This window comes from Gallinula chloropus, assembly GCF_964237585.1.
Source record: "Gallinula chloropus genome assembly, chromosome: 23".
NCBI classification, from domain to species: Eukaryota; Metazoa; Chordata; class Aves; order Gruiformes; family Rallidae; genus Gallinula; species Gallinula chloropus.
The window spans coordinates 2,789,062-2,813,037 of record NC_140108.1 but is presented as its reverse complement, the minus strand read 5'-3'; the positions used below and the strand labels follow the sequence as shown (position 1 = coordinate 2,813,037).

The 23,976-nt window shown below is 55.0% G+C and overlaps 1 protein-coding gene across 5 annotated transcripts in view; it reads right to left on the bottom strand.

Annotated features, from left to right (window-relative positions):
* CAMTA1 (calmodulin binding transcription activator 1) overlaps positions 1–14,061 on the bottom strand; it is a gene marked incomplete at both ends in the record, with an annotated part of 245,308 nt that extends 231,247 nt beyond the window's left edge. For 3 of the 5 annotated variants that reach the window (XM_084274550.1, XM_084274548.1, XM_084274549.1), the window contains one exon: positions 2,947–3,062. In XM_084274550.1, coding sequence (XP_084130676.1) covers positions 2,947–2,971 — 25 coding nt within the window. Of the gene's footprint in view, positions 1–2,946; positions 3,063–13,994 lie in introns of those variants that run through there. The other 2 variants (XM_084274547.1, XM_084274546.1) reach the window with 2 other exon arrangements.
* Between the last annotated feature and the right edge of the window lie 9,915 nt (positions 14,062–23,976).

The window sequence follows — 23,976 nt, the reverse complement described above, 5'->3', positions numbered from 1 at the left end:
CAACAGCTCGCCCTGGCCAGCAACATGCCCAGCTCCTGCTGCACCACTTGAGGAGAGTCCCATGTGCTTCTCAGCTTTAAACCAGTGGATTCAGATACCTGCCTGGGAGAATATCAAGAAACACCAAGGAAGGTTCTCCACGCACGCCCTTGTCCTTTTGATGAGAACTTTTTATGAGACTTCCCTATTTTTTGGCAATTTAAGGAAGACCCCCACCCTGATGAAGCTCAGAGCCCAGGAGCCAGCACCGCCAAGGCCAGGCCTTCAGTTCTCAGCTCAGACACACAAAACACAGCAGAAACTACAAAAGCCCCAAGCCCTCTGCCCCAAGGACAGTAAGAGCTGCTCGGTCATCGAGTCCTCCTTCATCCTGCCTACAGAAACCAGAAGAGAGAAGACTCACCCAAGCTCTGCAAGGCACGGGGTCTCTCAGCAGGCAGGAAGCGGAGACCCCAGCCCCCTTTCAAACCCTCGCCCATTACCGCAGAGGCTCTGCTGCCTGCTGGGCACGGGAAGCCCCGACCAAAGCTCAGAGACCAGGCAGGTCACTGCTGAGGAGCAGACAGCTCCCAGTAACAGCAGCGCTCTGCCACACACCTAACCCCGCCGGCTGCCGCTCAACGCGCGGTTTTTAAACACTCCAGTAAGAGAAACCTAAAGGGACTGGCGCTCTCTCCTCCAGCATCTGCACTCCTGGTGAAACACTTGTCTTGAATCACGCTTTGAAACGATTCCCATTTAAGTTTCTGACAGGCGGAGTTTAAGTTTAAGGAATGAATGGTTTATCTCTTGCCTCCTTGAGAAAGCACCAGAGAACTAGGTCAGTGCGGGAGCTGCTCTGAGCGCTTACTACAAGAGCGAGACGGGTGCTGGTGCCCAGCCCAGCCCACGAAGGCTCCGCTCCCGCCTCGGCGCCGCCGCCGCTCGCGCCCCACGCGGCTACGAAGAGGAAACCAACCACCGCCCAGCCAAGGCCAACGCACCATCGCCACATGGGACTGGGTACACAACCCACAGGTTTCTCCAGCAGCTCACGCTCAGCACCAAGAGGCAAAGGAAACGCTGCTGTGGCCCGGTGTCCTTGGCCAGAGCACGCTTCAGCGGCCCACAGATAGCCCCTGCCAGGAGGAAGCGTGGCTAAAGTTGCACTAAACAGCAAACACAAAAGCCAAATTACCTTTCTGGTCGAGTGGCACAGGTCTGCACAGCTCTGTGATGCCCCAGCCTCAGGGGAGCAAGCCTGCCAAAACCTGCACCCTGTGCAGAACACGGGATGCCTGAGAGGAGAACCGGGCCCTGCCCGGGTACGACTTTCACCCGCTACCGTGCCCAAGCTCAGGCTCCGAGCTGAGTCCAGGCTGGCACGGATGCTCTTCCCACTTACACCCCTGCTCCCGGGCAGGCACCTGCTCCTTCCGTGGGGTCAACCAGCTCCTTGAATGCAAATGAGGAAAGAGCGATGCCCGGCCTCCTCCAGACCACGGGGAAGATGGAGCTAATGAATTTGGGAGCATCAGAGAGATTAATAAAAGATGACGCTGACACGGCTGGTAACGGCCGCCACCGCTTCTCCCTGATGTGTCGGTAGCGCTCGGCCCCATCATGCCGGACAAGGCACGGCGGAGGGCGAAGCGGAGGCAGCGGTGCCCACAGAAGCTCTGCAGCTCCTCAGCCTCCAGAAACCGGAAAACCGAACCAAAACAAACCAGCAGAGCCCCAAAAGGAGCCGTGCCCGGGGAAGCGGAGGGACAACCGGCCGGTGGCCCAAGGCGGGGGCGCCCGGTACCGGCTGGAGACGCTCCGGGCAGCCCAGCCCTGCCCCCACCCCCACCCCCCCCCCCGCGCCGCCGCGCCGCAGGTGCCCGAGCGCGGCCGGCCCGACCCGGGCGGGAACTCACCCAAGGCCAGTTACGCAACCGCCGCGCCGGGGACCCAGAGCGCCGGCCGCCCTCTCCGCCGCCCCAGACAACGGAGGCCCCGGCGGCGGGAACCGGGCGCGCTGCGCGAGGCCAGGCCGGGCGAGGCGGCGGCCCCGCGGTCCCCGGCCCCCCGCCGGGGTTCGACCCCAGCTCAGGGCGACGGCGGCCCGGGAGAGCCGTCGGGGCCGCGCTCGGGCGGAGCAGCGCTACCCCCTTGCGGACACGCCGCGCCCCGGCTCCCCGCCGCGCCGGTAACTTTCGGCCGGAGTTGGGCGCCCCGGAGCCCCCCCCCCGCCCGCCCCGTCAGCGGGGACGCGCCGGGCCTTCCCCTCGCTCACCTCCGGGCCCGCCGCTCCGCCCGCCCCGGCAGCGCCCACCCCCGGCCCGCCCGCCGCGGAGGCCCCGGTGCGGCGGGGCCGCGGACCAGGCCGCCCCGCTCGCGCCGCCGGGCGCGCGCCCGCGAGGCACGTGCGGCGGCGGCGGCGGGAGGGGGGGAGCGGCGGGGGCGGCGCGGCCCGGCCCGGCGCGGCGTGACCCCCAGGCAGCGGCGAGCAGCGGAGGGCCCAGGCCGGCGGCGGCTTCGAGCGGCCGCCCCGGAGCCCCGCGCCGCGCCCCGCGCCGCCGCAGCCTCCATGTTGGCGGCGGGCGGGCACGTGCCGGCGGGCGGCGGGAGGCGTGCCCGTGCCCCGGCCCGGCCGCGGCGCCACGCGGCCTGCCCGCCGCACATGGCCGGCCTGCCCGCCGCCCGCTTCCCAACCCCCCCTCCCGCCGCCATCCCTCCCGCTTCGGCCCGGCCCCGCGGGGGCGTCCGCCGCCGCCGCCGCCAAACTTCGCGCCGCGCGGCCCGGCCCGGCCCCGGCCGCCGCCGCCTCCCCGCGACAGGGGCAGGAGCGGGAGGAAGGAGGGGGGGGGGGGGGGGGGAGCGGCGCGGGAGGCCCGTCGCGCCGACAGCCCGGTCGTGGCGGTGGGCAGGCCCTGCCCGGCCCGGCCCGGCGCGGAGCGGGAGGCGGCCCGGCCGCGCTCTCACCTTCCGGCTTGTTTTCGGCAGCCATTTCCCCTCCGCGCGCCACATCCTCCTCCGCCTCCTCGCGACCGGGACCCAGGCGCGCGCCGCCTCCTCCGCCTCCTCCTCCTCCCGCTACCGCCGCCGCCGCCGCCGGGCCGGCCACCCCGCGCGCACGGCGCACACCCCGCGCCGCCCATTGGGGGAGCCGCCGCACTGACACCCGCGGCGGCCAATCGCGGCGGGCGGGGGGCGGGCGCCTGCAGGGGATGGGCGCGATGGACGGCGCGCACGGCCAATCGGCGCGCGGCAGCGCTTCAATGACACGCGCCGCAGCCAATCGGCGGGCAGCGCCGGGCAGACGGAGGCGGGGAGGGAAGCGGCGCTGTAACTGACGGCCGCGGCGACCGCTCGGGAAGCGGCGCCGGGCGACTGACGGCCGCCGGGGCCAACCGCGCCGCGGAGGAAGCGGGACGCGCGCAGTGACGCACGGCGGCGCCGGCGCCGGCAGCCAACGAGAGGCGGCGCCCGCCGGAGTGACCGCCAGCGCCACCAATGGGACGAGCGAGAGCCGGGCAGCCGCGGGAGCCACCGCCCCCGGCCCCGTCCATTGGCTGCGGGCGGCCCCGCGGGCACACGCCCCCTCCGCGCCCCGTAACCCCAAACAAAGCCGCCGATTGGCGCGGCGGGCGGCTCGCCCGCCAATCGCCGCCCCGCCCGCCGGGGGCTGCCCCGCGGCGCGGCCCGGCCCGGCCGGGAGCCGGGGCGTACGGAGCCTCCCCCGCCGGGCCAACCCCAGAGCGGCCTCGCCGCCTCCGCTCACCCTGGCGCCTGCAGGGAACCCCCCCTGGCCCCCCAGCCCCGAGCGGAGGCCCCGCCGGTGCCACGGGCGGTCCCAGCGCGAACGCTGGCCCGGGGCGAGGCGCCGGGGCCCCGCCAGGCGCGGCGGGCCGGGGCCTGGCCGGAGGCCGCGCTGGGGGCTGGGAGCGAACACACCCTCCCAGCCCTGGTCCGGGGGCTGGAGGGGTGCGGGGCACAGCGCGGGGCTCCCCGGCCGCACCGGGCCTGCCGAGCCGCCGGGCTCTGTCCCGCTCTGGACCCCAAGCAGCTCGGCAGCGAGGCGGCCTTTGCCCGGCCCTTCTCTCCCGGTCTCCATCAGCGTACCGGGAGCACATGGAGCACCCACACGATGCCCATCAAGGCCAAAAGGCAGAGAGGGCATCATCCCTTCGGTCCCCCCAAGCCTGGAGCTTCTTTTAAAAGACCTGTTGGCTGCCCGGTTGTGCCAAAGGCCAAAGCCGCCTCCCAGCCGGACAGAGACCGGTGGGATGGGTCTTCTGAGGGAGGGGAAGGAAAATTCCTTCTTCCTCTTTTCAGCGGCTGCTGCTCTGACCGAGCGTGAAAGGCACATTGAAGCAGAGGCTCCTGAACGACAGGCTGGCTCCTGACGGTCATAAAGCTCATCTAGCAGAGTCTGCCCTAGAAATACACACAAATGCCACTGCAGCGACAGGATCAGCTGCGCTAACGTTTCAGCTCAGCTGTTCAAGACAGGCAGGTAACTTCCCTGGATGCCATGCTGCCAAAGAGCTGTCATGTTCCTGAGGAGTTCTAGGGAATCTCTGCCTCTCCTTGGATACCCTTCCAAGGGGATGCACATGCCGAGCAGACACGAGGCAGCCATACACCTTGGGTCACCATACTAGGTCCCACTAGGCATCCCCCTGCAGTGACCTGATGGAAGTCCTTTTCCTCAGGCAAGTCTCATCTGACTGCTCACTTCACCACAGTGCCTATGGCCAGGCCTGCCTCACTCTCCTCAGCAAGACAGGCATCTAGGGCAGCCAGGCAGCAGAGCCTGCAGGTGTTCAGAGGGCCAAGCCCACCCACTGCCCTCTCCTCTGAGCCAGCTTCTTTCCTGGCACGTTAGTCTCCTGCCCAAGATCATGGTCAGGCAGGAGTTCAGAAGGGGCTTGAGCTTCTACTTGGGTATTCAGGCAAGAATAGGCAACAAAAGGGGATGAGAAATGGTGGAGCTAACACAGCTCCTCCAGTCAGAGTCCCACTGCTGCCAGATCCAGTCATGCTGGAGAGCTGTCTGGATTGGGCTTTGCAGACACTCCTGCTTGTGGGTGCGATGCCAGCGGGAGCCAGGCCGCTGCCACAGAGTCTTTCTGTTCTTTTCAAGGACATGGCACACACGTCATTCCCATCACAGCCCTCCCTGCATTCCTGACGTGCCCTTGAGAAGCACCAGGTAACTCCACATGGGGCCAGACCCCGAGATCACCTGCGTCACTGCTGGAAGCAAAGCCAGCCTGCTGCACCTGCACACAGCGTCCATCTCTTCCTTCTCTCCAAAGCCCAAGTAGTTCCTCAGCCCTTCCATGGCTCAGTGGAGTAAGGAGAGCCACACAGTCTGGCTGAGAAGACTGTTCAGGACACCCGCTGCCTCTCCCAGTCTGGGGCAGGAGGAACTTCCACTGAGCTGACAGGCAACAGCTCCACTCCCAGCACACACACAACCTACCTTGGCTCAACAGCGTGCAGCCTGGTCTGTCAGGTGTCTTCAGGAGCACTGCCTGGCTTTCTACATCCTTCCCAGTCTGTTAAGGCGATGAGAATTTGCGTGGATTAGGACAAATAAGGTACTTTTAAGGGGTTACTGAGTGTAGGAATCTACTACACATGGCTAAGGAACTCATTCTCTTCCTCAATAGAAAGGCTCCTACCAGGAGTAAAAAAAACCCAGAACAAACCAAACCCCAATAAAGTGAACCTTACATCCCTGAAATCCCCTATCATTCTGAGGCAGCATGCAGGCCATTACAGCAGTGTGGCTATGCTGTATTACCTAACGTGGATTTTCCATCAAACATGCCAGCAGAACCCAAATATTTTCATTTAATTCCTTGTGCAGTAAAACAGTAAGAAAGAAGCCGATTGACTTGCAGTGCTGCTGGTACCTTTCCCATTTCCCCACTCCCCACTGTTTAAAACACAAAGACCTAGTGGCTGCTAAGGCACAGAGACACCAAACCCCAAGAGAGCGGTGGGTGTGCAGGACAAACTGACTTGTCTTACCTGTCTAGGGCACAAACACACCTCTACCTCCAGCTGACTAGCAGGCAGAGAGTAGATGTGCTGGGAGTTTTTTTGCAGTCTCTGAATCACGAACACTTTCCACAGCACACTGATGAAGGCTGCTGCTGCTCTGATGTACGGGGTTTGGGTTGGTTGTTGGGAGGTTTTTTGTTAAGAGGGAGGGGAAACACAAAGTTCTTTAAAAAGAAATAATCCTCCATTGTCATTCCATGGCAGATGTGGGTCTGGCCTGGTTAACTGGGTTAATGTGATGATTTGGCATGCTTAGTTATACTCAGAAGTAAAACAGTACAGAATACATCCAAATAGCCTGTTCAGGACATTCAGCAACTTACACACCCAGCGTTGCTATGGCAAGCATCAGAAAGCACAACAGCTCAGTTTTAATAGCTGTAATGACAACGTTGGAACCCTGTTTCTTTTGAACTGTTTGCATGAAGTTTCTCCATGATTTAGAAGCAAGGAATGCCAGGTGCTTTTGGAAAAATACTCTCCGAAGCATGAACAGAGATGCTTTCAAAAAACACTGACAATGACAGAAATTAAATGGTTTTGCCTTTTCCTTTCTCCACTTAAGGAATCAGAAGCTGTTTCTTCCAGGAATAAAGCCAAGACTTAACCAAGTCAGTGTGTACACAGAGATCCACTGTGGTTTCACCATACTGCCCTGCACTTGGGAAGTGGAACTGCCATTCCCAGGCTCACCAAAGGAAGGTAAATATCCCCAACCATGCATTTCTTCAGCAAGGTTCTCCAGAGCAGCACGCTCCCTCCAGGGCTCTGCCATCCAAATTACTTACCCAAATCAGGCATGGAAGTTGGAGAACATACATTGCCTGATCTAAAGATCCTGTGTTATGCTGAGGACTGGACAGCGCCCTAGCAGGAGGCTGAACTCTGCAATCTTCTGTGCTCAGGGGTTCAGACACATTCTTCTCCCCATGTCTGCAGCTGTGAGCCCATTTCTTTCCCTGAGAAATACCAACACTACCTTCCAATAGTTTCTACTGAAACCCTTGGCTATAGACAACGTGCACTAGACTAAACCAAGCACAACTCCAGAGCCTAAGCCCCTTCAAAGGCCCTGGAGGAAAGGCCCTTGTAAAGACTTTGTAGGTACTTAAGCCACTAGCTTCAACACTAAGCACAACATTTCCCAGTTTAAACAAGAAAAAGGGCAAAAGTGATTTGCTTCTCTACACCAGCACTAAGTGCAGGAGGGAAACAAGTGGCTGCCCAGGGGCAGTGTGCAATGCTACACCCCCATTTCTCTTCTGGTACAACTTCAAGCAGCTTCAGAACTGACCTACATGGGTGCCAATCCCCATCACTTCCCCACAGCCTGCCACACCATGCTGCAGCATGGGCCATGAGCCCCACTGTCCATCCCTCTGTGGGCCTGGGTCCTCTGTCTCCCTGCAGGAACAGGCCAGGGTCTGTCTGTGCTTTGGCACCCTGGCAGCACTAAGAAAATTACAATTATTTTGCTCTAATATACACCCCTGAGCTGGTTAGAGGAGGGGAAAAAAATGAAATATGAGGTAAATTAAAGCTTCCAACTAAGGGGATTCACCAGTAAGTCACCATAAAATTGAGATAATTTATTTTTTCAATTCTGCAGCAACTTTCTCCAATTCATTTGGATTAAGTATCAGAAATTATGTCTCAAAAATTAAAGAAAATGTCTATTGACCATTATATCAAATTCTAATTTTAGCCAGAAAGAAGAATCATTAGGCTGTGATTTACTCTGGTAGTCAGCTCACATTACCAATTTCTCCACCCCCCCCACCCCCCAGCCCGTTTATGTAATTCTGGCAAAATCAAATAATAAATACAATGCTCATAAATGCTGGGCTAGATTTAGTAAAGACAATTTCCTACGGTGTATTTAGGGCATTTCTCTTTCCTCTCTGTTCCAGGACGACAATCAAGTTCCACTGCTTAAGAGGTGATGTGATTGCCAGCCACGGCAGCGCCACAGTTCCAGTTCTAGGGCAGTCTTTGCCAAGGCACACAGGATTTATGGTGGTTTGCTCTGGGGTTTTTTAACCCACAGTCATCCCCTAAGAAGCTGCAGAGCCTGGCTGCTGCTCTCTGGGGATGTTTCTCCTCACAGCCTGACCCCTCTCTGTCCTGCTGGGATGCAAAGCTGCACTCACTGCCCGAGCAGCAAGGGGAAGCCCTACAGTGACACAGGGCTCTGAGGGCTCTGCTTGGGGCAGGAGAGACACAGCTCCCAGCTCAGACCTGCCCAGGGAGCACTGCTCAACTGCTGAGGTCCAGCTAGCACTGGTGTTACCTGAGGAAAGGGCTGTTCTCCCCCCTCTCAGCATGTACTAGACAGTGTAACCTTCAGGTTAGTTTGGTATTGGATCTCTAGTGATAGTTGAAGAGAATGAGAATGTATGTTTGAGTGTGAGCTCCCCAAAGGCGTGCTCCCACAGCCATGTCCCTGCTTCTACGCAAACATCTTCACCAGGATACTTAACTCCCCTGCAGTGGGGCTGCTGGCTGTATTAACCCAATAAATACAGATCTGGGAGAAAAATGTTAGCCACCATGGTATGGAAATGCCAGCCCCAGGCACTGAAAGCAGAAGGAGGAGTCATGGAAGAGGATGACAGTGAAACACAAGGAGAGCTGATGATCATGGCAGAGGCCGTTCAAAGCCCCAGAGATTCAGGGACTGGACGCCAGTGGCAAAGCCAAATTTAACCCAGTCTGCTCCCTGGGGCAGCACCACCCAGGCTCTGCCCTTCACCCAGCAGCCTGTCCTGGAGTCACCAAGCTGAGCCTTGCTTGGCACACTGCTGTCAATTGGACAGTGTAGGTGTGACACAGAGGCACCGCCAGCAGACACCTCACGCGGCCGGTGAAAAACCATCGCCCGGAAATAATTGTCCCAAGGACTCCACCACGACTGGGTTCTGCCACGCTACAAATTCACAGGGAGAAGGATCTTTTTGCATCATTATTTCTGGACAGGTAAAGCCACTGGAAGCACCACCCAGTCAGTATCACAAACTAGAGACAACAGTGCCTTGCTTACGGCGGTGTCACAGCCCTGTAGCTACTCCAATCCCCCCTGGGTGCCTGTCTGATGCCCTATTACACAGATCCTTCCTTCTCTGTCACCACAGATATGCAGTAGTTCTTCTAAACAAAAATGACTCCTTTGGTATTTTCTCGTTAGTTTTGGCTACAGAGTTTTTGTTCTGGATTTGCCTAAATCTTGTGTAGCCATTGGGACAATCCCTGCCCCTATGATCCCCCAGAGCTGCACAGAATGGGAACTACACACAGACAGTACATGCAGAAAAATAAGCAGAAATCGCTGCTCTTGGCTTAGCTGCATTTGTGAGTTCTTGACTTTCCCTGAACAGCCTCCCCTGAAGGACTGGAAGAGAAATACTTTTCTTTCCTGGAGTAAATCTGCTCCTACACTCTCAGCAGCAGAGTGAAAATCAAGCTGTAAAGGAGTGAAGAATCCAGAACCACCCTGTTATTCACCAACAATACAATTTGCTGCTGATCTCTGCTTGCTAAGACAAGCATGTCAATTATTTATGGAACCCAGAGAGTTAAATAGGAAGTATTTCACCCTGGGACAGCACAGAGGCAAAACCAGGAAGATACTCCTGCCAGACCCACAGGCCAGGACAGACCAGCCCTACGCAGGCCACCCTCTTGATTCAGCTACAAACTGGCAAAGGTCCTTATGAAGCATTGCTTTTGGTGTTAAGTGATGCATGTTCCTTTTTTTGAGAGCATCAGTCCACATTTAATGTTTAGCTAAAAGGCTATTTCTGCCAGGGGAACAAAGCAGAGAGTCTCCCAAAACCCTGTGCTAGCATCACCTCACCCAAGCATCTACACGAAACCCCTGCCCGCTGCTGGAGCCCTGCTTACTCCTACCAAGATCCCATCACACAGACTTTAAAATTGCTCAAAATGACCTCAGCTTTGTCATTCTCACCCTGCAGACAGGACCTGGCCACACAACGCTGAGCAAGACTAGGGCAGCACCTGAGGAGTCGATACATGCTACCAACCTGCCTATAGTAAGCTTGAAGTATCTGCTTGGAGTGGGAGACAGGTTCAAAATTAGCAAGTGCTCCAAAAGAAGAGAACTACGCTTAAAATTACTTCTTTTAGCTGGTAAGAGAACCATTAGTCTGGGAATTAGGAGTTCATACTTGGAACGATGTCATTCAACTTCCATCTCAAACAGTTTAAACTGTGACCTACTGCAGCACAATGTCAGTCTTGGTAGCACTGCTTCCTGCTTAAAAAGAACTATCTAGATGTATAATAATATTAAAAGTCAAAGTTAGCCCCCCTGTAGGATTACCAATTGATCAAAATCAACTGGAAGTATAAAGAGGAAGCAGATCTTAGTTGCAGAAATCAGTATGGGATCAGTGGAAGTGGGCAGGCACCTGGATGACAAGCATGAAGAGACCATTTCAGAGATGGACCTGCTGGTGAATTTCAGTGCTGATGAGGAGTATCATCTAAGGACTGCACTCACTTCTGGTGTGAGCAAACCCCAACAAACCACACCTGGACACCTTGGGGCTCTCCCTCTAGTAACAGTCCCTGTGTACCAGCCACTGACACACCATACACTGATGGGTCCATGATGCCAAACCAAACATTCAAAGATGCAGTAACTAATTGCATCTCCTCCAACCCCTTACCTCTGACATCGAGGGCAAGATCTTCCAGTGCAATGACTAAGAAATTCTGAACAACAAGCCACCTACAGAAAAGGAACAGTACTGAACCTTACGGTCAAAGTGCAGGGTGGGTGATTCACCTCCCTTTCCAGCATGCCTGCAGGACAGAGGCTGGACAGGAACACAGCATTAAGTGCTTTGAAAAGCTCCACCTCTGAGTACAAGAATTTGCATCGAGTGGGAAGATGAGGCCACACACCTCAGTAACCAGATGGGATGCTCTGGGAGAAGATGCTCCTTTACTGGCTATCAGACCATGTCACCTGAATGACCAGCAGCATGCTGACTGCTGCCATCTCTGACCAGCTCCAGCAAGCTAAAGCCTTAGCAGGACAGCAAGCAAAATCGAATAGGTATTTCCCAGAGCTCCCCTGCAACTGAAAACCTGACTGCCAACAAGACTGAGTGAAAAAATAACAACCCACAAGCTGCTCTAGTAGGCAACTGCCTATCCTGGGGTCATCTGAAATACCACGTGCTGGAAGACAGAAGAAACAGCAAGGAGCTGGCACCATCCGAAGCACAACGCCCGCAGAAGTCATTATGCTGATGCCAAATCTGGTCCTATCTGAGCTCTCCAGCCCCCGCTGAGTTGGCAGCACGTGCCTGGATGCCAGAGCTGGCAGAGGCGATGCTGAGCACAGCTAGTGGCCACTGCCACCTTAAAGCAGTAGCACCACGCGTCTTCCCCTCAGCTGTTCAGTGGCAGGAGTGAAATAACACACATGTACATGTGTATGGCTCTATCAAAACCACATCAAAAAACTGAAAGGCAACTCCCTGCTCCCCTTCCTCCCAGCCTGCTGTGACACTGGGCTCACAGGGCACTGTGGCCACCGCTGAGCCGTGCTGGCTGGGCTCCCAGCCCTGACCAGCCAGCGGGAGGAAGAGGTACTGGCTACAAGCCCTGGCTCTGGGGAACCGGCACTGCCATCAGGACACAGGTCCTTGCCAACGCTGACTGCATTTCAATTTTAGCCAAATTCAAGCTTTCCAGATTGATGGTGAAGGATTTTGGATCTCAAAGAGCGTAACAGATTTACATCCGAGTTTATGGAAACACCCAAACACACCAGCAGCCTGAACAACAGACATACACAGAAAGAGAATGAGCAGAACTACCAGAACTCCCAAAATACAGACTGACAACAGAAACCTGCTAATTACTATTTTAAGTTTGCCTGAATTCTCAACTCTGGGGGTACTGGTTAAAATAGATTATACTTTTTAATTTATCTGATAGCTTATGCAGGTGCCACCGTTTCAGAACAGCAACCTGTATGTGATATGGTGTCTACACACCATTTCAAACATGGTTACATCTCCCACATGACATCAGACTTAATTCCTGCTTTTCCTGTTGAACCTGGTGGTGTGACATCATGTGGCCTAAACTTAACAGGGGTTTCAGGACATCCCTCAGCATCTATAGTGGCTCCTGTCGTGGCAACAATAGGAAAGTATTCTACTAAATAGAGGCAAAACTGATTGGTGGAATTGAGCCCAAATAATATCCTCACTGACATGGTAGGAGTCACCAACTTCTTCTCACAGACCTATTATTCTATGGGAGGTAAGGTGCAGGCTGATTTCAGAGAGAGAAATCAGCTTCCACCCCCCAACACCGCACGACATCCAGCGGACTGTCCGTGGAAAATGGTATCAGTAAGTAATTCCTGTGTGTTTCTCATCTTCAAAGTGTGAAGGGTTGGCTTTCTGGCACGCTTGACATGTTCTGCAAACAGCTCCTGACAGATGAAAGCGATGCCCTAACACAGAGGGCTGTGCCCAGGACAGGCTCTTGACGTGCCTGGCTGGAAGGATCCGCAGGCACCGGGCGCTGGTCTCAGCCCAGCTGCTGCAGGAAACACACCTCAGCAGGGAAGGAGGAGGTGCCGACAGTCCCAGGCACCCAGGGCACGTACAGAATCACTGGGCCCTTCAGAAAGTCTACTGGCAATATGAATCCACCTGAAGAAATAATGTCTGACACTGTCAGAACTGCACTAATGATCCGGAGGAGAGGCTGCGGTGCCGGGACGTGAAGAAGCCTTAACCCAGCCCTGCTGCTGGGACAGACCCTACGCCATCAGGAACAGTTTAAACATGTGAAAACAACTACTGCACCAACACCCAAACTATAGCAAATTCCTCCCCCCCAAGCTGTTGTTTTGAAGACAACCCTTCCAGTAGAACAGAACAGTTATTTAACAACCATCCCCACCTCGTTCTGCCTCTGGTGCTGTCTGGGTCTCCTGCCTGGCACAGAAACGCCCGTCCCATGTGCTCGCTGCTGTAAGGAGTGGAGAGGCAGGGCCAACACACAGATCATCACTACCAACCTGCAACACTTTCAAGGACTTTGAGGGGGACTAAAGTCAGGTCTTCCACAGCCAAGCAGGAGAAGCTCCCAAGTAGACAGCTAGGGCACTAACAAAGGTTTTCTTGCTGCTCATCAGGTGCTCCCACCACTCCTGCTGCCATGGGATGGGTGTAAGGACAGCTCTGCACTGCACAGTGCTCTGTGGGTGCAGTGACATCTGCCTGTACCTCCCCAAGTCCCCAAGGGGACTATCACCCCTCAGCTACAGAATTTCTCAGAATAAAGAGCCAACAAGCAGCGATTCCTGTGGGCATCTCAACAGCATGAACACAAAACACAGCAGAAGGCATCAGAGTAGCCAGAAGCTGTTTAATCCTTGTGAAGAAACTAGTTTACAGAAGCATTTCCAACATTTCACCCCTGTGATCTGGCCAGTTTTAAGTCAGAAGATGGTACAGGCCAGGACTGCACTGAACCCCCACCCTGGGAGAAGGGCACGGGCTGCAAACCAACTGGCTGAGCTCATCTCCTTTCTCTTTCTGCTCCTCACAACGCACAGCAGCAGACAACCTGGTGTGACCCCAGGCTAAGGTGGCAGTGTGAGCTGCATGCTGAGTGAGACGCTGCTGAGCCCGCAAGCACGTGCATGCACGGACACGCTTGGAAATACGGGTCTCGGGGGCTTGGGGATAGGAGGATGCAGCTTGGGGGAAGACCTAAGCACAGAGGGAGTAGGTCAGGAGTGAGAGGCATCACTGGGACTTCATGCAGAATGGAGAAGGGAGAGGGAATTGAGAAACCTCAGCTGCAGTTTGAGGGGGTGTGCCATTCGCCTCATGAGGGAAGGTACCACGTGAAGTCCCACAGGCTCCAAAACGCACTCCATAAGCTGTTCCTTTTACCTTTTTGTTCTACCCAGCATTTCTTCAAGAGCACTGTCATCTCTGGCTTTGGCATCCTACTCATCATCTATGAATTCATGTTGCCGGTTCCTCCCTGAAAGGCAAAAGCCCCATAGTCAGTCATTGGCTACACAGAGGGAAGGACAAATTTGACTGAGACTTTATGCCACTATTGGAGTTCAAAGAGCCATTGCTCCGTGAGCAGGTTGTGTTCCCTGCCACAGCATCACTCAGCTGAAACCAGTCAACCTGTGTTGACTCTAGCAACTTCCCCCCAGTTCACCTGCAAGCAGCTGAAAAGCTGTCAAGTGGCTGAGACCTGCCTGGGAAGAAGAAGCAGCAGGGCAGTGACTCACCCAGGGCAAAAAAACTCCCAGCAACAACAAAAGGAGACTTGTGCCAAGCAAATGTCTCTATTGTATTTTAAAGCCTTCTGAAGGTGATGGTCTATATGAAAAGGAAGCAATACAGCACTGAGCATGCTTACTGTTAGGGAAGCCTTGGTTTCATATCACACCAGCCAAATTAAAAACAAGGCTAAACACAAGTGTACAAAGCAGAGACAAAAAAAAAAATCAATTTCCTCCAAGAGATACAATGAGGGACTCCCACAGGGGCCAGCAAGTTCTGGAAGAGAGAAAGAGATTATATTTTATAGGGAAAGATTCAATAACCATTCTTTTCCAATAAAGCTAGCCATGGAGGGTTGTCGCTGCTCCACAGACACACCGTGCACAGCTCAGGACAACACTAACAGGAAATCAATAGTGCCTTTTGTACCTGGAAAGACATTATCTCTATGGGCTCCTATGACTAACAAATGGGCCCACACAAGACCCTTACTAGGACAGAGTGGTCAGCATTAACCTGACTCATAAGAGGGGCAGAAGGCTGGGCTTCATCCCTGGACTTTTCCTTTTAAATACCTAACTCTGCTCAGAGCTTCACCCTCCACTGGAGCCAAAGAGCCCCCAGATGACACTACATCAGAAGTGTAACAGTGTTGAGCCCTGGTGCTGTCGCTGGAGAGCCCCACAGCTGCAGGAAACACATTCCCTCTCTGGCTGCTGGCTGCAATCATTAGGAGGCAGGGGCTCTGTCAGGGGGTAACCTGACAGCATTGACAAGCTCGGCTGAATTTATGGCACTTTCTAGTTTTTCCCTCCATTGAGCTGAGATGGAACTAAAGTTAATATTAGCAAAAACACTTTGTGCAGGGGCAGTTTCCCAGCGATGACTCTATGGCTCCAGTTACTAAGACAATCTGCTGAACAAGGCCTCCACTCAGCCTCTCAGCAGCCCCAGGATGCCAATTCCCTGCCCAGCCCCACAGCTTCGATGGAAGATTCGGGAGATGGAAGGAATCACCCCTGTCTCTAGCTCCAAAGCAGAAGTGACCCGACTCCAGGACACCTCTGTGCCTTGCAGCACCCCAGAGACCAGCTTTGCAGACAGGACATCCAGCTTGCTGCCCCCTTTTCCACTGGTGTCCCAGCTAAGGAACACCAGCACTTCTGACATGCCCTTCCAGCACCTCAGACAGGCTGGTGTTGCCTGTTACCTGGCAAACGAAAGCCCTCAGAGCCAGGATGCCAAGGGCTGCTTGTGGGCTGCCTGGGGAAGTCTCAGGCCAGCTATGTCTTTCAGTCCTGGCTCCTTTGGTTTGGGAGCTCTTGCTGGACGTTTGGCATGTTCTGCATTGAAGGCAGACCAGAGTTTTGTCCTGCATTTTCATTGCTTTTACTTAATTTTTTTTTTCTATGAAGTTTAACACTCTCTTCAGTAATGTCTGTCCATCTTTTAGTAAAGTTATGGGTATTTACATACCTGGCTGAATCATCAATGTGAATATTTAGCAGACAATGTTTTCAGCAAGACTCTCTCCTCCATTCAGCATCCCACCTCTGATACACCACTCATGCCAGCAGAGCCACACCTGCTCCTCCAGCTGCTTTTAATCCTTCTGCAGGCAGCATCCTCCCCTTTCCCAAGGGACTGTGGGAAGGGCAGTGGGTGGGGCCTGGGGTATATAAGGCAGCTACCTTGCCTGGGGGAGCTCATTCTGCTTTGGGTCTCCTGTCAGAAGGTTGTGGTTTCCCTGCTGTAGTTGAAGTGTTGGAGGTGCTGCTTTTGTCCTGGTTCCTGTGTTTAAGGTAAGGGCTTTACTAGGGGTTGTACAGCTGGTGAGGTGTGACATGCCTTGCCCATGGGAGTGATGTTTTGTCATGAGCATAAGAGTCAGTTGGCATCTCCTGGGTGGTGGGTGCCCAAGTGATGACAGTGAGCTCGAGTCTGGGAAACAAGCAGGTGATCTGCCTGGCCTGTCCCTGTTGAGAGGGGATGGGGTTTAGAGCTTGGGGTGACCTGTGAGATGCTGACTGAGGCTGCTGTTCTGTTTTTCTGCTTGTCTTTATCCCAGAGGCTGAAGAACAATGTGGCAATTACAGGCACATCCCGTTTGGCCTCTGGGGGGGTGCCCTGTGTTCTGGAGGATGGAGCTGGATCCCCAGCAGCCTGAGAGCTGAGCAGAGGGACCAGGGCCGGGCAGGGAGCAGGAGGAGGTGAGAAATGACTCGGTCCCGGACAGGATTATAACTAAACTGACCGGTTTATTAAATCCAAGCGAGCAGACAGCGCTGGGGGTGCCGGGAGTCCCCGCTCCCCCGAGGCGCTCGCCGTGCGGCTCCAGTCCCGGGCTCGTGTCTCCCGGGGCCCGGCGCATCTTCTTCCTCCGCGCGGCCTCTTCCCCCATCTGCTGGATGTTCCGGGCGCTTCCCCGCCCGCCGGCTCCGCCTCACCCGCTGGAGTCCCGGCCGGGCGACCCCCGAGACACAACGACCCGACACTCCCTGAACTGCCCCTCCAGCCCCTGGCCACACACACTCTGCGAGTCTGAGATGCTGCATTTCCTCACGGCAGCGTTTCTACAGCCTTTGCTTAGTGTGTTCTATGGAGTTCGACCCTCTCTTTAGTGTCCCCTCTCCATGTTGTGGTGACGTTCTGGTTATTCACGTGCCTGGTTCAGTCACTGGGAGAAAGACTCAGCAGAGTAAGGATGTTTTCAGCCAGAATCCCTTTCTCCACTCAGCATTCACTCTCTGCTGACCAGCTCAGCTCAGCAGAGCCACCCCTGCTCCTCCAGCTGCTTTTAGTCCTTCTGCAGGCAGCATCCTCCCCTGTCCCAGCCCACTGTGGGAAGGGCAGTGGGTGGGACCTGGGGTATATAAGGCACCTGCTTTGCCTTTGGCAGCTCATTCTGCTTTGTGTCTCCTCTTGTAGTGTCCTGGTTCTCATTCTGCCGTTGAAGCATTTGAGTTGCTGCTGTTGTCTTGGTTCATGCACTTCAGGTAAGTGTTTTACAACTGGCTGAGTGTGAGCAGTGTCTCCCTAGTCCAAAGTACTGATTGATGTGGCTTTGCTCATGTCTGGTTTGTGTGTTTTGCTTTCTGTTCTCAGGCTCTTTTGAAGGCACCTCAATCCTGTCTAGTCAGCTGTTGATGTTTTGCTTCCAGGTGCACAGCATTTCACCAGCACTCCTGGCTTTGCACAAGATGGGCTGTTGGGGTTTTGTTTCACTGGCTTTGCTCTTTACACTGGAAGCTGTTGGGACTGGAGCCCAATGCCACAAGGAGCTGGGCTGGGCAGTGGGGCCGGTGGGGCGAGGGGGTCGGTGGCTCTGGCTATTTCAAGACTCAGGTCTGTCTTTCTCTGAAGCTGTGAAGCCAGGAGGAAAGAGGGATAATTCCAGGGAGGCAACTGCAGCTGAGTGAGTTCCAAGGGTACCAGTCATCCTGCATCTCTCAGTGCAGTGGGAAACCCCAGTGATGGCAGCAGCACGTCTGTCTTGGAACCAGCAGGTGAGTGGAATGCCACATCCCTTTGGAGAAGGGGAGGGGGAGTTGAGGTTGGGGTTGAGGTGCCCAGTGCCAACTGCCTGCACAGTTTGGATTTGTTTGCTGTATCTTTATTGGAGATGCTAAAGAATGAGGTGTCAACCACCAGCATGTCCCAGTCAGCCCACGCAGGGGATGGTGTGTGTTTCCTTCCAGGACAGGTGCTTCAGGCCCTTCATCTTCACAGCCCTTCTTTGGACTCTCTCCAGGAGATCCCTGTCCTTTTTATCCCAGGGAGCCCAGAACTGGACACAACACTCCAGGTGTTGTTCTTTCCCAGGTGCCAGACTCTCCACTTGCTTTTATTGAACCTCATCTGGTCTCTCCCTGTCCAGCTCTCCAGCCTGTCCAGGTCTCTCTGGATGGCAGCGCAGTGTCCTGTGTGTCAGCCACCCCTCCCAGCTTTGTATCATCAGTGTACTTGCTGGGGTTGGCACTATTCCCTCCTCAAGGTTGTCAATGAAGATAGTAAACAGGACTGGACCCAACATCGAGCCCTTGGGAACACCACTAGTCACAGGTCTCCAGTCAGACTCTGCTCCACTGATCACCATGCTCTGGTCTCAGTCCGACAGCCAGTTCTCAGCCCACCTCACTGTCCCCTCATCTACCCTGTGCTCTCTCAGCTTTCTTATCAGGATGTCATGGGAGACAGTATCAAAGGCCTTGCTGAAGTCAAGGTAGATGACATCCACTGCTCTCCCATCTACCCAGCTGGTGATGACATCACAGAAGGCTATGAGATTGATCAAGCATGATTTCCCCTTGGTGACTCCATGCTGACTGCTCCTCATGACCTTCTTCTCATCCAACTGCTTGGAGATGGCGTCCAGAACAAGCTGTTCCATTACCTTTCTAGGGACAGAGGTGAGGCTGACTGACTTATAGTTGCCAGGATCCTCCTTCTTGCCCTTTCTAAAGCCCAGAGAGACACTGGGTATCCTCCAGTCCTCAGGCACTTCTGTTCTCCAAGACCTGTCGAAGATGATAGAGAGTGGCTCTGCCAGCTCCCTCAGCACACGTGGATGCATCCCAACCTGGCTCATGGATCTGTGTGCATTAATCCCTTTGAGATGCTCCTGGACCACCCCCACCTCAACCAGAGGGAAGCTCTTCATTTCCCAAACATTACTTCTTTCATCCAGTGTCTGAGGGTCCTGGGGGGAGCTTTGAAGTGAATACTGAAGCAAAGAAGGCCTTCAGTATCCCCAGCTTCTCAGCATCCCCTGTTACCAGGACACCTGCCTCATTCAGCAGGGGACCCACATTATCCCTGCTCATCCTCTTACTATTCACATACCTTAAAAAAAACCCTTTTTGTTATCCTTTATGTCCCTTGCCAGCTTCACTTCCAAGAGGGCTTTAGCCTTCCTAGCTGCATCCCTACAGGCCCTGACAACTTTCCTGTATTCTTCCCAAGTGCTCAGACCCTTTTTCCACAGCTCATAGACCTTCTGCTTCCCTTTGAGTTCACTCATTAGCGCATCCACACAGGTCTTTCCCCTCTCTTTCCCAATTCCTTACCCAAAGGGATGCATCATTCCTGGATTTGGAAGAAGTGCTGTTTGAATGCTGCCCAGCTCTCACAGGCTCCCATTCCTTCAAACACTTGGGTTTTTTCATGTTGTAGGGGTTGTGTTGTCGCTGGTGGGGTTTTCTGGGTTGTCACAACTGTGACTCCTTGCAGGAAGGTCTGTTGGTTGTTGAATGGTTATGGGGAGAGACTTGTGGGAGTATTGGTGGAAGGGCAGGGAGTTCTCCTAGAAGGGTGGCCTGAAGAAGGGATTGTGGTAGAGGTGGCCCTAATTGGGTTGTGACCTAGGAAGCACTTGTTATGGGCACCAAACTTTAATCTATTGACCCCTGCTGCAGCCAGTTTTGCCAGAGGGTCTCTGTTGGGCCCTGGTGGGCACCCTTTGGCACCTTCAGCAGCAAACTTTGCCAGAGTGCCCCCTTTGGCCCCTTGTGTGGCCAGTTTTACAAAACGGTCCCTCTTTAGCCTTCATGGACCCTGTCAGTGATGTCAGTTTGTAGGAGAATATTTCTACTTCAAGGAAAATAATCACTTGTGTTGGCCAAAAGGGAAAATGGTGTGGTGATGTGCATGTGTGTTTAGCAGCATGGGATATGACAGTTAGGAGACAAGAGGCTTCTGAACATTATCATGTCTGTGCTTTATTTATCATGTATAAAATGTAAACAAAGATATGAGCATAAACTGTTTTGTGCTTGGTGTTCAGTGTCATTTTTTTTTGTGTGGCTTTGGTTTATTTTGAGTAGGCTGAGTTAGATACAGAAGGGAGAGCAGAAGAGTGAGTCTGTCTGTCTATCTTTCTCTGCCCCCATTCCTTGTCTGTCTCCAGTGTCTGTACTGGTTAGCTTCTTTGTCTTTTGTTGTCTGAGCCCTTTGTCTCCTTGTCTTTCAGGCCCCTACGTGTCTTCCCCTCCCTCTCTGGCTCTGGTCTTTTGCCTGTCTGTCTTTCTCCTACTACGATTTGGTTCTCAGTCTTCCTGTACTGCTCCATGTGCCACTGTTTCTGCCTCTCTCCCTCTGTATCATGGTCCTCTGTCTCTCCCCCTCTTTCTGCCTTCCTACCATTTGGTTCTCCCCTGTTTGGTATCTCCTCCCTGCCCCTGCGTGTTTGTTCTGGTGTGGAGCATCTCTTCGCGCTCTCTTCGCGCTCTCTTCGCGCTCTCTTCGCGCTCTCTTCGCGCTCCGCTCGCGGTCTCTTCGCGCTCTCTTCGCGCTCCGCTCGCGGTCTCTTCGCGCTCTCTTCGCGCTCCGCTCGCGCTCTCTTCGCGCTCTCTTCGCGCTCCGCTCGCGCTCTCTTCGCGCTCCGCTCGCGGTCTCTTCGCGCTCCGCTCGCGGTCTCTTTGCGCTCTCTTCGCGCTCCGCTCCCGCTCCGCTCGCGCTCTCTTCGCGGTCCGCTCGCGCTCCGCTCGCGCTCCGCTCGCGGTCTCTTCGCGCTCCGCTCGCGGTCCCTTCGCGCTCTCTTTGCGCTCTCTTCGCGCTCTCTTTGCGCTCTCTTCGCGCTCCGCTCGCGGTCTCTTCGCGCTCCGCTCGCGGTCTCTTTGCGCTCTCTTCGTGCTCCGCTCCCGCTCCGCTCGCGCTCTCTTCGCGGTCCGCTCGCGCTCCGCTCGCGCTCCGCTCGCGGTCTCTTCGCGCTCCGCTCGCGGTCCCTTCGCGCTCTCTTTGCGCTCTCTTCGCGCTCTCTTTGCGCTCTCTTCGCGCTCCGCTCGCGGTCTCTTCGCGCTCCGCTCGCGGTCTCTTCGCGCTCCGCTCGCGGTCTCTTTGCGCTCTCTTCGCGCTCCGCTCGCGGTCTCTTTGCGCTCTCTTCGCGCTCCGCTCGCGGTCTCTTTGCGCTCTCTTCGCGCTCCGCTCGCGGTCTCTTCGCGCTCCGCTCGCGCTCCGCTCGCGCTCTCTTCGCGCTCCGCTCGCGCTCTCTTCGCGGTCCGCTCGCGCTCCGCTCGCGGTCCGCTCGCGCTCCGCTCACGCTCTGCTCGCGGTCCCTTCGCGCTCCGCTCGCGCTTCCTTCGCGCTCTCTTTGCGCTCTCTTCGCGCTCCGCTCGCGGTCTCTTCGCGCTCCGCTTGCGGTCTCTTGGCGCTCTCTTCGCGCTCCGCTCGCGGTCTCTTCGCGCTCCGCTCCCGGTCTCTTTGCACTCTCTTCGCGCTCCACTCGCGGTCTCTTTGCGCTCTCTTCGCGCTCCGCTCGCGGTCTCTTCATGCTCCGCTTGCTTGGTTCTAGCTTGTTTAGAGGTCACAGCAGGCCCCTCACAGACTCTGAGCAGTGACCCTTTCTTTCATGGGCCTGGAGCAGAGTTTGCTAGAAGACTGATTCAGTCTGCATCCAGGTGACGCCCTCTGCAAAGAGCACTGAGCCAGAGGGATGAGTGGAGTGCCCTAAGGAAGCAGGTCAGCATCTGTTATGAAAGGTAAGGTGGGACCAGGGGCTGGATGACTGACTTTAGCTTCTCCATTCTGGTCTGAAGTGCCAAGCAAAGCCAGATGTCAGCACCAGCAGTGACCTCAGCCAGGTCAGCTGACACAAGGTGGCTGAAGCAGAGATTAGAACTTCACTGATACCATCAGCTGAAAAAATAATCATCTCTTCTACTTCACAGGCACTGCCAGATGTGTGTAACTGCAAAGCATCCCAGTAAGCACACATCCAGTAGACATCTTGTCCTATCAAGAAAGAAGCTTTGGGGAGTCTGGGGATCCAAAAACCTAAGTAGAAGGAGCTGGAGAAGAGAGAGGGAGGGGTGTGGGGAGAGGCTGGGTAAGGCTGCACAGGGAGGAGCAGGTCACTTCCCAACACAACGCCAGGGTGTGCAAGGCAGCTCCAGTGCATGTCTGTCTTTATGCTTGTTGGATGGCATGTGTTAGTCCTCCTCTGGGTGTCAGCATCCTCTTTGATCACAAAGAGGCACAGCATGCCTCTCAGGCACAGTCTCCAGGGTCTCAAATGCCCACGCTTGCTCATCAGCACAGTGCCCACGGGGCTCTTCTTGATTTGCCCAGCACGGTCACAGCCCAGGTTGTCCTCATGTCTCAGAAGTTTCCAGTCAGGCCTCTCTTGCGGTGTCACTGCAGGCTCTGGCAGGAGCTCTGCTCTCTAGTCACCTATTTTCACAGCCTGAGGCTTCTTCCCTGCATCCTTCCAGTGTTAGGTCTTGAAGGCAGCTTCTTGCATGTCCATCGTCACAATTTTGCCAACAAGCCCTGCAAACAGGAGCAAAGAAACCAGCTACTGCACAACAAAGTCACAGAGACCACAAATCCTTTATTATGGCTCCTTGTTGTTGCCTCTATTACTCCAATTCTTACTGAGGGCTTCTTGTTAGAACTCGTTTATAGTGAACTCTGATTATATCAAAGTTACAGGTGATGGTGCTCACAAACACATACAGACAAGCAAAGTTCAAGGAAGAGTACAATGCTCATTATTTGCCTTTAGGGAGCCTTATTGTGCCTCAAACCCCAATTTGCTCTTTCTTTTTTCCCCTGGGAAACAGGTAACAGCTCTGCTCTACGGGACACCTTGTTGCCCACCATACCTACACTTTGTTAGGTTAAAACTCACAGTGCAAATTACAACATGATACAAAACCTATCACAAGTGCTTCCTAGGTCACAACCCAATTAGGGCCACCTCTACCACAACCCGTTCTTCAGGCCATCCTTCTAGGAGACCTCCCTGCCCTTCCACCAATGCTCCCACAAGTCTCTCCCTGTGACCATTCAACAACCAACAGACCTTCCTGCGAGGAAGCAGAGCTGTGACAACCCATAAAACCCCACCAGAGACAACACAAGCCCTACACCATGAAAAAACCCAAGCAGCACAGCACACCTCAGGAACATGGTCCCCAGGGGGCATCCAAAAACCCGTCCCAGCACTGGCTGCACCCAAACTTTGGCAACAACAGTCACCTCACAGACCAGCCGGGACCAGGGAAAAAAAACCCAGGGAGGGAAGGAAAAAAATAATCCCCTGGCTGGGGTTTTTTTATTCTTAAATCTCTAATTCCTGAGGCCAGAGCAAACCTGAAACACAAACAGCACACACACAGTTAGCCACCCTAACTCCCCAACAGCCTGCCCACCCCTCCTGCTGCACACCTACACCAGAGCCATCCCGCCTCCAGCCGCCCCAGTGGGCCAGCACCCCGAGGCTGCAGCTATGCTGGGCAGGGTCTCACCCTGCAAACAGCTTCAGCACTGTGACACTGAAGTGTCAGACCCCAAAGGTCAAGGCCTAGGAAGCCACTTCACTACCTGAGGCACACTACCTCCTGCTTCTCTTTGGAATTGACACTCTGGGAACAGTTGCTGCAGGATTTCCTGCAGGAATCCAAACCTCCCTGTAGTGCCTGGGGAAACCATACCCAGCAAAGACACTGCACAGTCCAAGATTGTCCCCCAAGACAGTGTCATACAGTGCAAGACAATCCAAAGCCACAGCCAGACAGCAACTTACAACCCTGTGTTACGACTGTGCTGTTGATTACACCATCCCCTGACCAAGCCAGACCACACAGAGTGCCAGGTCGATGTTGAGTCCACACTGGGAGACACCATGGAGATG